This window comes from Akebia trifoliata, chromosome 11 (genome assembly GCF_017979445.1).
Source record: "Akebia trifoliata isolate Shusen 1 chromosome 11, ASM1797944v1, whole genome shotgun sequence".
Taxonomy (NCBI): domain Eukaryota; kingdom Viridiplantae; phylum Streptophyta; class Magnoliopsida; order Ranunculales; family Lardizabalaceae; genus Akebia; species Akebia trifoliata.
In genome coordinates, this window is record NC_141385.1 from 42,357,485 (window position 1) to 42,371,785 (window position 14,301).

Here is a 14,301-nt window from a genome sequence, read left to right on the forward strand (position 1 = left end):
ATATAGATTAGGTTTTTATTTTTAAGCACTTGCATCTTCTATTTTTGACCCTCTATTTATTTAATGTTCTAGAAAGCCTTTAGAATGTAATACACACCCTCTCCTACTTTCAATAGGTTGTACTTTGGTTTGGCCGAAATGGTGGGGGTTGAAGTCTTCTTTCCCCTATAGTATATCGTATGTATCATATTGTATACTATGAATCCATTCACATATGTTTAGCAATGATGAAGAAATGTGTCATCCTCTTGTTGGGAGTTGAAATACTAAATTTCTAACTTTGCATACATGCATTAATGTTATGACATTAAGGAAACTCCATCATGAAATCTCTCTAAAAAGTCCAAACTAACTTTCTTATTCATACAAATAATGTAGGTTATATGAGTCATCTTTTTTTCATAGGATATCTTAGTGTTTTACATTGACATCAAAACCCCTTTTTAAGGGAATATTTTCACTTATTACACACACCACTTGTAAACATATATTTTTTATTTTCTTAAGTTTTTTAAAAAATTATCCAAATTTCAAGGTAATCCACCTTTGGTGGAGAGGATGGGGTGCCTAACACTTTTTTCATTCTCTAACCGGAACTCACTACTTAGATCTTAGGTAGATCATGCATTTTTCATGTATGAGAGTCACTACGATGATAAAATCAATTTCAAAATCATTCCGGGTGCCCATTCACACCTATTTCCAAAAAAAAATGGTGACGACTCCAAACAATATACCATTGAGATTCCATGACGAATATCTCATGTCTACAATGATACATAGACTTGAGTTCATTTCCAACCCCCCTCATTGATTTACTCATCTCATTTTAATAGGGTAATGGATAGGGAAAACAAATGAGTTAGGCGAGCATGACCAACTTAGCAAGTGTCGTGCCATGTTGACAATCCAACACAATAGATCAGATTAAAAAAAAATTGCTACCCAAGGCTTTGAAAATGGATTACCATTAAACTTCCAAATTTAATATTAAAAATCAATGGTGAATATATATAATTTTTTAAAATTCTTTTTTAAAATTCTTAAAATTTTGTGCCCATGTCCCTATCACCTGACTGACGGGTCAGGAAAGGGATTTAGCACGCATATATATTATTTTTTTAAATTCTCTTTTAAAATTCTTAAAATTTTGTGCCATGTCCCTATCACTTGATCGACGGGTCAAGAAAAGGGATTTAGCACGCATGCGAAGCCTTTGCATCACATCAATTGGATTATTAGTTGGCATGCCATAACATTTATAGTTGAATGTTTATCCGATGATATTCCAAACAATGCTAGGTATATTGCCTAGAAATTTTTTGCTCTCAGACTTTTTCGTCACAGTGCTCACAAGCTCTCCATTGCTTGACACGTGCAGCTTAATGATGATCGTTTTGTAAATTCAGGGATGCTTTCAATACACATGGGCTAATGTGATTGGTTGACACCGGATATCGTGACAAAACTATGGTTTACGGAGTGGGCCCTATAGTCATCCAAAAACTAGCCCTACATTTGGATGGACAATTCTAGTCCCCACCTCAACATTCCCTCTCCATGTCTCTTATTAGTTATTAGCATTGGGGCAATGGGTTGGATCTCACTTCTTCCTCCCCTTACAACAGGACTCCATCACATATGATCAAACCTAAGGTGTTGGCCACTAACGTTTCGCCCTTGAATATTGTAACGTTGTACCCTCTTAGGTCTCTCCAACTCATGATGTCTGTCCCACTTTCACAAGTCTTGGCTCATAATGAGCACCTTAGTTTTAAAACTCATTGAGTCGATTCAAATCTTAATTTACTCGGTTAGAGTTTGAGGTGACAACTACCGAACTCAACGGAACCAATTCGTTGAGTAACTTGGCAAATCATCAAGTCAACTTAGCCGTGTCTGATTGATAATGTATTGATTTTGGTTGGAAACATGATCAAGTTATTTGGTTATATAAAATATTTCTATGGAGATTGTTCGAGTTAACTCAAATCGATGAACATTCCAAACAAGTTTTCAACTTTAACCACATGCCTAATAGGCTATTATTCCCAACTATTTATGGAATCATGGGCTTCAAAGTGGGCCCACAAGTGAAAAATAAATAAAAATTCTGGGCGTCTATTTTGATAAAGTACTCAAAACCAACTACTAGTCTATAAGTATATTAGAATGATTTTTTGTTAAGTATAGGATGCGGATAAGATGAATCAAACTTTAATTAGGTTGTGGGCCAGAATAATTGTGCCACATTTGGTAATATTTAGGAATTATTAGGACAATATTGTCCCATGAAAATAGTGAGAAAAGAAATGTTGAGATTTTTCCATGGCATGGGCTAGTAATTGTAGGGGTGTCAATGGGTCGGTTCCTAAGAAAATTAGAACCATAACCACCATATTTTTTCTGTTACGATTCTTGTCGGTTCTAGTTTTAAAATAAATGGAACTGGAACAACCAAGAACCAAGGGGACCCGTCGGTTCTGATTCTCAAGAATTGAATGAGAAAAAAAATATTTCAAAATCATTATAAAAAAATTCCTTCTAAAAATAATAAAGTATTTGTAAATTATCAACTTAATTATAATTTATTTCACTAAAAATATGATTTAATGACTTTTTTGGCAAAAAAAATAAAATTCATCTTCTTTAAAAATAGTAAATTTTTAGAAGAAATGACTTATTTTAAGTTCTATTATATGAAAAATTGAAGTGCTTTTATGTAATATATGTTAATTTTAAAATATAGAAAAACATTAAATTATGTATAATGTAAAAAATAAATTGGCTTCGGGTACTTGTAGGTACCCATTGGATAGAACCTAATGGTTCCGATTCTTATCAGTTCGGTTCTATATTAGACCCGGCTCTAATCGGATCCAATAAAAAGGGAATCGGAATCAGAGTTTTTAGTTCGGATTCGATTTTGGGTAAATGGGTACTCATTGACACCCACTTTTTTGCTTGCTACACCCACTGCACTTGTGCGTGTATGCAGCAAAAAATTGTCACTAGTTTCACCGTCGATTTAAAAAAAAAACAACAACAACCTACTGAACTTTACAATAATTTTCGATAAATACATGTCGAACATTTTAAAAAGAAATTCATAATAACATACTAAATGCTTTTCACATGAGATCTCATGTAAGGAAATGTTTAGTATATAACTACCGATTTAAAAATGATAAATTCGGTAGATACATATTGGAAAAGTACGTTGTCATACAGTAGGTACATACCAAAAATTTCTTTTACATGTGGATCCCATGGGAAAAAATCACTCGGTACGTACCTATCGAAATAATGTTGATGAGTTTGGTCCTGACTTACCAGATGTGCTAAAAAATTTTAAAAAATAAAAATAAAAATTGATGCAAGTGATAAAGATAAAAATGTATTTTTCACATGGTTCATTTGCAAAACAATTAAAAATAATTTCAATAACAAAATATGATGAAAAAGAATGATAAAAACTCACTTTCATCTATCAAAATGCTTATATACCAAATAAAGGTTAAAAACAAACAGATTTTAAAAAATAATATCCCCATATAGATCAAAACACGATTGTTTGATGAATCTCTAAAGAAAAATTGGTTGGTTATGTGGATTAGAATGGACTTTGATAGGAATGTTTTGCTAGGGTTTGATATGATTCGAATCAATAGGAAGAAAAAGTTGTATTTATTCGATGAGTGGTAGGTGGGGTGTATGCAATACAACATAATAAAACCCAAAAGGGTATTGACATACTTACACGTTATTGACATTTAACATTTAAGTGGGTGTAAATAGAACGCCACTTTCTTCCATTGACAAGAAAATAATTTCTTAAGAATATTTTCTTCACTCACATGTTATAAATCATTTTATCTATGATATTTAGTTTCTTGTGAAAATGTTATTCTAATTTTTTTTAGATGTTTACTTAAAATTTTAATTTCTTTAAAAAAATTAAAAAAAAAAAATGTTTGTCGTTGTTCGATTGCTTCTAGAAAAATATCAAAAATAAAGATTTTTGTTCTGGAATTAGGGATATTCAGAAGATAATAATAATAACATTAGGATTTTTACTCCCGACACAAAAATCATTTTCTTAGGAGGTTGTCTCTAATAATATTTACTCATCTAAAAGGAAAAAAAAATCATTTTCAAAAAGGGAATCTAAAAGCAGAAAATGGGAAGTTGGTCAAAAAATGCAATTATGATATTATAGAAAGCCATTTTTTGAAAATCAATAATTTCTTGCATTTAGAAGATATTCTTGGTGTTCCCTAAGAGCATTGGCAATGATACTACCTACAGCCTATATTGTAAACTTGGGCCCACTGGTCGTTGACTTCAGTGATTTAAATGGTGGGCCATGTGTTACAGTCGGTGGAGTTCGAACTTAAGGACAACCTAGAAAGTATTTTATAGATTTTTGGAAACTTTGGTGCTCTCTCTCTCTCTCATTGCTTTGGAAAGTTGTAATTTTCTTGGTGAAGGTTATATTTATTTTATATTGTTAGTTCATCTCGGGAAAGATTCTGTAAAAATGGATAAAGTGGAATAGATGGGTCGAAGATTCCCTTCAACCAGCTTTAGACATCCTTTTTGCTACTTATAAGAAGTTATACTGCACTCCCAACTTTTTGGCTTAAGGTAGTATTTAATGGAAGTCTCTCTTTCTCATCTTTGTATGGAGTAGATCCAAAACTAAAGTATCATAGAAATAACTCTCTCCAAACCTTTCATTTTCTAGATTATTTTCAGTATGTAACAAATAATTTGCATGGTAAATGTTTTGCATTGAAAAATTTACTACAAAGTGTAATTTGAATTGAGAAAGTAAGGTTAGATAATGTACAGGATCGAAGGACATTCACAAATGATTTGATAAATTTAGGTGTTTAACTCAAAATCAATTGACAATGAGTGAAGAGACTTAGGAGCTTATAAGCAAAGAGACAAGGTAATGAGTATCTGATGTGGGACTAAACTCAACATGCCCCACACGTGTGGGTCAGATTAAATTAGAGCACATGGAGCAATGAACTGAGTGACGTGGAAGAAAGAAAAACCTGCTTTGATAACATGATAAATTTGGGTGTCCAACTCAAAACCAATTAGCATAGAGAGGAAAGACCCAAGAGTTTATAAGGAGAGAGACAAGGTAATTATCACATGGTTTGTGATAATTTGTGTGCTACAAAACATTTGTTAAAATTTCTTAAGAATTTAGGTGATTTGCGAATCATTTGCATTGTCTAACCATCACCTATAAAATTGATTTCAATACTTTTTTTTGCTTATGTAAATAATTTGGAGTGTACCAATCAGGGTCTAAATTCTCTCTTTACAAAATTGTTTGTTTTAAAGGCTAAGATTACTCCTCATTGGCAATGATTGAATGTAATAATAAATAAATTACAGAAGAACAATTAAGTATAATGCACAACCATATTATGCACAAATAGTCCAATAACATTAAAATGTTACTTATTTTAAATATAGACATACCCCTTATTTTCAATTGGGCCATTAAGATAGCATTATATGTATATTGTAAACTTAAAAGTCATGGTAAACTTAGTTGCCATTTTTTCGTCTTTCCTTTCTTTCTTTTTTCACTATTTATATATTCTTTAAAACAACACAAAAGACACCAACAATGTTATCTCCTATACGGTCTAGAAGTTTCATAATGGGATGATTTTTTGTCACAAAAAATAATAATTAAATAAATAAATCAACCTATCCTGAAACTTCTAACCCCAAAAATGATTTACAAGCTGAAGAGTCATGGATTGTCAATTTTTATCGTTAGCTTATAAATGAGATTCGAAGTTTTGGAATGTATTACTTTTTTGTGAGAATGATCTCCTCTTGGAAGTTTTAGAATGGATTGATTTTTTTTTTTTTTGTTAAGTTAATGACATAAAATTTTTTGGAATTAACTAATTTTTTGTGAAGATGATCTATATGGCGAGGAGATCATCCTTATAAAAATTCAACCAAGGAGATAAGACTTAAAATGGGTTGAATTTATTCACACTCTGAGTGATTCAAATTCGAATTTAGCAGGTTTGGTTCCTTGAAATATATATGAATTAAAAAATGGGTCAATATGGATTAATGTCCCTTGACCGGCATCAGATCCTGATCCATCCTTATATATCCGCCTAGATCTGAATAATATATTATTTTGTTAGTTATATTTTTAAGATAACTTTCTTCAACAAATAAGTATTGGGCTTAATGGTCAAGGCCTTTCTCAAAAAAAAAAAAAAAAAAAAAAGAGGTCTTGAGTCACCTTACCTTTATAGACATTTTATTTTAAATAACTTTGAATGGTTTGAAACTATCTAACTCGACCGACCCGAATCAGTTAGTCTGATCGGGTCGGATTCGGATTCAGATATGAATATACTCATATCTGGCCCGATTCAGACTCATTTTAAGTCTTACGAAGAGATCATCATCACAAAAAATCTACCCATTCTTAAACTTGTAACCCATATAGGACAATGATTGTCAAAGTTGAAATACTATATTTTTTTTTATAGCTAATCGGTTGTTTATATGAATTGTGAATGAATAATGCTGATGAGACCTCAAGATTGGACCTCATATTGCACACCTTGGCGACTCGAGGAAAGGCATCTATGTTTCCCATTCACTTTCACGTCAGGGTGTGCGGTAAGAGGTCCAATCTTGAGGTCACTCCAGCACGACTCATTAGGAATAACCAATTTAATGGGAACTTGGGTCGTGAAACATTTAAGAGGAAAATTGGACTCCTTGTGTAGGACACATTTTTCACACCGAGACTTTCTTTTTAGGAGGCTCCTCATCAATCAAAAGGGGCACCGAACAAGCCTAAATGGCATCTAACGGGTTCCAAACTTGAAAGGGTGCCTAGATCCAATTGGTGCAGAATTGATTTTTGACCCCAAATGACACCTTCGAATATCATTCCAACAAAATTTCAAACCTAAGGATATCTCTGACAGGTTTTTCATCTAAATTAATGTTCCAATCCATTGGCTCGTGTTAAGGGCACATCTATATTCAGCTGGGGCACCCACATTTTAGATAGTGTCGACAGGATAAAGGCCATGTCAACAAGACCTTGTCTGATAAATTTGGGGGTCCAACTCAAAACCAAAGCAATGAGTGTTTGATATGGGATTAAACTCAACCCACCCCTGCATATGTGGAGATATGAACTGGATGACGTGGAGGAGAGAAAAGTCTGCTCTGATACCATGATAAATTTGGGGGTCTAACTCAAAATCAATTGGCAATGAGTGGAGATGTCCAGAAACTTATAAGGAGAGAGACAGGACCATGAGTGTCCGATGTGGGACTAAACTCAACATTGTCGACACTAGCAAAAAAAAAGATTTTAAAATAAAATCTCCAATGTTGACAGGACCCTATTAACATGAGATCAAAATCCTCTTGACACAATTAAGGCCATGTTGACAAGGTCCTGTCAACACTAGCCAAATTTAATATAAAAAAAAAAGTGTGGGTACCCAAATCTGACCCCCACTTAAGCAAAAAAATTCGGCTATTCAAAAATATGTGGGCGCCCAAACTAAATTTGTTGGGCGACCTTTTAACACTGGCCTTTTTGAATGGATGTGTCTTTTAAGACAAAAATGTTATAGATAGAGGACTAGTTGGACCAAATAAACATTAGAAATAAATCTCTCTCTAAGTTGAAGAATTTGTGTTTTCTCTTTAAAAATAGTGCAAACTTTAAGAAATAATATATATGGTTTTAACTAAATTGAATTTTGTTGTTTCTTGAAAGTAAATTAGTCAGAAACTTGATTGCACTTCCATTTCAAGCAAACGACTGGAGGGGGAGTATCTATTTTCCAGAAGACAACATAATGCCATTGAAGAATGATTCTTAAATTGCCTCTTCCTCTTCTTCTAATCTCTATATCTTATCCCCACTTTTAAAATCAAAAACACAAACTTCCTAGAGATTAGTACTGATTTCCTAGGAACATAGCAAGTTTCCTAGGGATCCACTTGCACTTGTTGTATCCTCCCTCATTAATCTCAAATCAGACCACTGTTTTCTGATTTTACCGAATTTTTCCCTTGTCGACTAATTGTCAAGCCCTGACTTTGTAACTATAGCCGAGTTGTTTGCAAGTTTTTTACTTGACTCAATGGACATCAAACATGACCACCAAACGGACGGTTTGGGATCGGAGCGAAAACACTGATTTCTTAGGATTCGTTACATGTTTCCTAGCAATCCATTTCATTTTGGAAATGTCCTTAGCTCATCTTAGAAGTTTGGATGGAGAGCCTCAAAACCTTCATTGAGGCCATAGTAACAAAGTTCGGAGTTGGTAATTATTCAGTGGGGTTTCAATTTAATTAATTCAGATAAAGTCAGTAAAATTTATTTTGAAAAACCACGAAATTTTCAAGAATATACAAATGATGTTTTTGATTTTTGATTTTTATTTTTTATACCAGAATCCATCATCTTCAACCTTGTTAACAAAACCTTATCTTGCTCTTGAGATGTGAATGAGGAAAAAAATAAAATTTTGAGGGTGAAGGGTAGAAATGTTACCATATTCTGCAATTAATTGATAAACATTGATTTGCTAGGCTACTACTTTGGTAAGAGAATTTTACGTAATTTTTGGAAACATAACAAGAATTTTGTGACTATGGTTGAGGCTAGTATTTTCTTTTCTTGTGTAGTCGGCTTTTCAAACTGTATTTCAGCTTAGGCCCATTAAAGGGTGGGCCAAACATTCGTCGGTAAGTTTTTTGTTGTTGTGATAACAAGGTGTCCGGACATTCGTAGTACTAGGGGGATCGGATGAGTCAGGGCTGGAACCAAGGCATATGGTACCCTCCCTCGAACAGGTGCAACGCCTGCCCGCACATCACGCACACCAGATAAGTGAGGGAATGCCCTCGCGGGTGGCCCCGAGGAAATATTGCTCATATTGGATATCAAACACAACCTACAGATTCTCACTGCATATCGGATTTGAAATTGCCCTTGAGCCAACCCCTTGAGGTTCTTAATTGAAAGAAAATTAGGAACAAAATGCCATCAAATATTTTATATTAATTCAAACAAAAAAAATATTTTATATTAATTGTAAATGAAAATAATTCAATTCATAATTATAGTGCCATTCTACCATATACTATTTTTATCATTAAAATAATATAGTGGAAAATTATAAAAAATTCTTCTTGATTTTTCGAAAGGTAATATTAAAAAAATCTGGACTCTTCAACGTTTTAGTAACTCACTGGACAGTCCAACGTTTTAATGTTATTGTATGAATTTGAATGATAAAAATACCCAAAGAGCTTAGCACCATGTTTGGATTGAGAGAAGTGTAAAGAAGAGAAACTCATAGAGAGAAAAGAAAAGAAAAGAAGAGAAATTCAATTTCTCTCCACCATGTTTGGATTGACAGGAGAGAAACTAGGATAGGTTTGAAATTCTAAAATGTCTTAAAAAAGATCCAGCGACAGAGCTGAAATTATAAAATATTTTAAAAGAATTTCTCTCCATTTCTCTACAAATCTCTCCACTTTTGTAGAAAGAATACTCACTTCTTTTCCCTTCCATCTTGAATTTCTTCTCCTCTCCCCCCACTTAACAATCCAAACAAGAGAAATGGAGGTACTCAGTTATTTTCTCTTCTCTTCTCCATTTCTGCAAAGACAGCGTAATAGATAGAGGCATTTTCGATGTCTTAAAATATAGCATAAAACAATGGACCGTTTCAATTCTTTTATAGCAAATTTAAGACAAAGATAATAATACTTTTTTGATAATTCATGCCAAATTTGACTCTCTAGTATGATCCATACTATATCTGACCAAAAGCTTAGAAAAAGAATCCACAAAATTATGCAATTGGTCAAGATGCATGATAAGAGTTATATCCACACCATTTTGCACTTCTCAACAATGTATTTTGCTTTGCTTTTCTAAAAGACTACAGATTGTTCTTGAGGATTATATAACCAAGAGTCTTAACACCAGATATAAAAATAAAAATAAAAACATTTGACTACAATTAATAGAGATTTAGTCCCAATCCAAAAGGTCATATAATTGCGAAAGTTGTTGATGATTATCCGCAAGAACTCACATAAGATGATAGCCAAAAAAGAAATTTGCAAGGGCTAGGAAACAAAGATTTTCCTGCGGTTTGTTGCGGATAACATGTAATTGAAGGAATTACAACAAAATTTCCAATTTACCAAGTAAACAATACCTCCTGAATGTTGACCGACTTCAAAAAGGACTGACAACGAAGGCTCAAAAGCTTTTGCACTCACTCCAATGAATCACCAAACAAATCGTCGTCGTCGTCATCCTTGTACCCAGAATTAACACAAGGTGCTGCACTTGAGACTCCAGAAGACTTTTCTTTGGTATTTTTAGTTGAAGCAACTTGCCCATCACTAGAAGCATAAGCCCAGGATGAACCCACTTTACTGGATAATGATTCTCCATAAAGATCATCGTAAATTCCACCACTCTTTGGAGCAGCTTTGACCTTGTTCAAGACTTGTTGTAGCTTCTCCGTCACACCTTTCGGGGAAACACTTTCTTCTCTCAAGGAACCCCGATCCTTCCCTTTTGGTATGATAGTTGTTTGTACAAGGGATTCGTATTTCCCGACAAGACTACCCTCTTTCACACCAATTGGACCGGGTTCAGTCTCGACATCTGCACCATCTGAAACACCAACCACTTCGACCAATTCTCCCCCAACTTGATCCCTGAATGCCACTCTTGTTTTCCTAATTCTCTTTGATGGTCTCTCTAATTGGGAGCTGTCGTTACTACCACCCGATGAGTTTCTTGGATCTTTGTAGGATTTAGACAGTACGTCTGATTTGCTAAGACCATAGCGATTGAGAATTGTGTTATAAGCCAAAACAGCTTCTTCGTCTGAAGGATCAGGAGTGGGCGGCAGATTGATTTCAGTTAGTAGTGGAGGTGGAGGGAAAAGAGCTGCATTGTTCTTCCTTAAAATATAACTTCTTGTTGATGCAGCAAATCGCAAAGACTGTCCCACTTCAAGCTCAACAGGGTTTTCTTTGGTAAGCCGCTCATTCGCAACAAATGTTCCATGTACAGAACCCAAATCAATTACATATACGCTGTAGGTGAAATAAAAAAAAAAATTGTAAATGTTTGCACACTTGAAAGAGCATGATCCATATTTGGAAATTAAAGCATAGAATAAATTAAGAAATAATATGTTCGTAAATTGAGGATAGAAGAGATGAGATTCATGAGTGAAAAAAACTAGAATAAATTAGAAATGAATAGATACATAAAAATATAGGAGCGTCCTCAATAATTAACACAAGGTAAATTTGATTGAAATGGTTTGGTCATGCGCAATGAAGATCAATAGTTGCCTAGCCCCAGTTAGAAAGAACGTACAAGTTGAACTACTGAAGGTTTTAGAAGAATGAGAAGACCAAAATGGACGGATTGAGGTAGTAAAAGTGAACATTAATACACTTGAATTAACAGATCATAAGACTTTATATAGAACTAAATGAAAGAATAGGATTCATTTAGCTGAAACCATAGTAACAAAAAACGGCGAAAAATCATGTCTTACATCTCTGATGATTAAAATGATTGAAAAACACAACTTTTTCATTTGTGACAAAAAAACGCCTTTTTCCCACTTTTTCCATCTTTTTCACAAGACCAAATTTTTTTTTTTTTAACAATTTCTTGTTTTTTCAATGTGGGATTTGATATATAATAGAATTTGGTGGCTCATAAATGTAAAAATATGGGATTTTATGATAAGAACTTGGTTTTCTGGATTTTCATTTGATATATACATTTTTCATATCTTTTAATATATTTTTTATCTTTTATTTTTATCGTTTTTTCCCGTTTTCAACGTTTTTTCCGAAGTTTTCCCTTGCTGTTTTAAAACCGTACTCCAACTTGGTGACTAGGGCTGAAACCAAATTCTCAGGATAAGGCTTTGATGATTATGATGAGTAAATTTGGAAAAATATAGAAGTTCTGAAACAACATCAATAAATAAAATGATACAAGGAAAAAAAAAAAAAAAGGTAATGCCATGAATGAGGCTGACAATGCTGAGCACCCATGTACCCGTAGCTCACAAACTCATCAATCCAGCCCATTTACTTGGCAGATTGCCTCAAATGAAGAACAGACAAAAAAAAAACGTGCCTATCTAATGATCCTCCCTCCAATTTATTGATTTTTTTTCCTCCGAACATCGAACACATTGTTTCAGAAACTAAAATTTTAGTTATCGTTCTTTTTGGATGGGTAAAGATAATTTCATTGAAAAAACAAGGCCTATCAAAAAAGAAACCCATACAAATACATCACACCGTAATTACAAACCCTGTCCCACCTTACAAGAAGATCTTCAAAGTAAACACCACTAAATTCTTTGAACAATTTATACCAAAAAAACAATAAAGCTAAGATAGCCAACAAAATGTCTTGACGAGAAAATTCCTTTCCTTCAAAAGTATGATTATTTCTCTCCTTCCAAATACTCAAACATACTGCGAAAGGAAGCAAACCAGACAAGACCCATTTCGATCTGGTAAAATGATTCCCCCACACCAACACTTAAGACCCTTGATTGGTGTTCTCATTTTAAAAATTGCCCATCCAGAGGTGGATCACCAAAATGGCCTGTCTAGATGAACAAGCTAGGGGCCACGTGTACTATGTATCATGTTGCAGACGCTACCATAACTTGTGGGAAGTGTCAGGCTAGAAAAGAAATAAAAGCTTGAAATCTAAATTTTCTTTTAAGCATAATAAATAAAAAAGAGAATGAAAAGAAATAAATCACCCGAATAATCAAATTAAATATTAACATAAGTAGTAAAAGATTGAAATTGAAATAGAAATCTTACCTTCCATTCTTGTGTGGAACAACAGCTGCATGTTGACGTGAAACTGATTGATGATCAAGCACGAAATCACACGTGAGGAACTGCCTTCCAAATATGTGCCTCCGTTTATCCAGATTGATCTGGCCAAGTACTTCCTTATCCTTCAAAACCTCAAGATAATAAACACCGGGTCGTGGCTCTATTGCCCAATCTGGAGGTTGCCATGTTGATTGCCCCTCTCCAATCTGAGTAATTTGCTGAGCTGGAGGCACCACAGATATTGCGGCTTCTGGTCCCACGGGTTTTTGAGAAACAAGTTGTTGGTGGGGAATTTGAGATTGAACAGAAGAAACGGATGAGTTGGTAACAATCTTAGGAGCTGAATTAGAAGTTACAGAGAACGGTTCAAGAGATTGAGCTTTCTTAAATCTATCAAGGCCGCTTACTCTTCCATACATGATTCCTTTCTTTCCAACTAATACTTCAACAGTCACTCAAAACATGTTTCAAGAAACTAACGTAAAAAATGCACCTTTTTCTCCAAATACAGCAAATTCAAACACTTAACACTGCATTTTCTCCAATTCCAAAGAACAGAAATCCAAATCTCAAGTCTCCTCCGACTGAACCATAGGTTTAAGATCCTAAACTTCAGTTATCTTTCTCTGAGGAAAAATTCAAAAGAATAAAAGAAACAATCAACTTTCTCTGAATTTCTTCATCTCTCAGACATTAAATCTAGCATATTAGCTAAAAACCCCTAATTTCAGATATTACTGAGAGTCTCAAAGTAGAAGAAACCCTAATTTCTCACACAAAAACAAAAAATCTGATAAATCCATTCGACCTAGATAATCATACATGATCAAATAAGATGATGGAAACAAGAGCTTTTGCAGGGTTTGGTGAGCAAATAAAATCACAAAATGGAAACAGAAATGAGGTAAAAAATCGAGGGAGAAGAACAACTAGTTAGAGTGAGAGAAATTTACCTCAAAAAACCTAAGGAGTTCTTCGATTTTAGGGTTTTTCGGCTCAACACCAATTCGAGTTGCCCAAGAAATCCAAGAGAGAGAGAGCAGAGAATAACGGAAAGAAATGAGCTTAGAAGAGAGAGAGTAACTCGTTCTTTAATCCTCTAGTGCCTGTCTCATGTATTTCAACTCGTTCGAGACCGAGTTGAGTCATATGATATTTTCATACGGTAAAATATGGCCAATGTGAATCGTCCGTCCCAACATTAACCCCAGGACTGCAACTCGGGTGGAGTAGTCCGAACTCAACCCAATTAATGAGTGAGTCTGGGCCTGAGTTATGTAAAATATGAGTTGAACCTGAGTTAGAATAACTCATTTCGATTTTAATTCAGGTTGAACT

At 34.0% G+C, this 14,301-nt stretch overlaps 1 protein-coding gene across 1 annotated transcript; it reads right to left on the bottom strand.

The window, feature by feature from the left end:
• Positions 1-9,955: 9,955 nt before the first annotated feature.
• LOC147391794 (SMAD/FHA domain-containing protein) lies at positions 9,956-14,067 on the bottom strand. The gene is made up of 3 exons (XM_086459719.1): positions 13,917-14,067; positions 12,946-13,589; positions 9,956-11,169 (listed from the first exon to the last, which is right to left on the bottom strand). Exons 2-3 carry the CDS (start codon positions 13,380-13,382, stop codon positions 10,335-10,337), a joined length of 1,272 nt encoding a protein of 423 aa, XP_086315845.1. The 5' UTR covers positions 13,383-13,589; positions 13,917-14,067; the 3' UTR covers positions 9,956-10,334.
• Between the last annotated feature and the right edge of the window lie 234 nt (positions 14,068-14,301).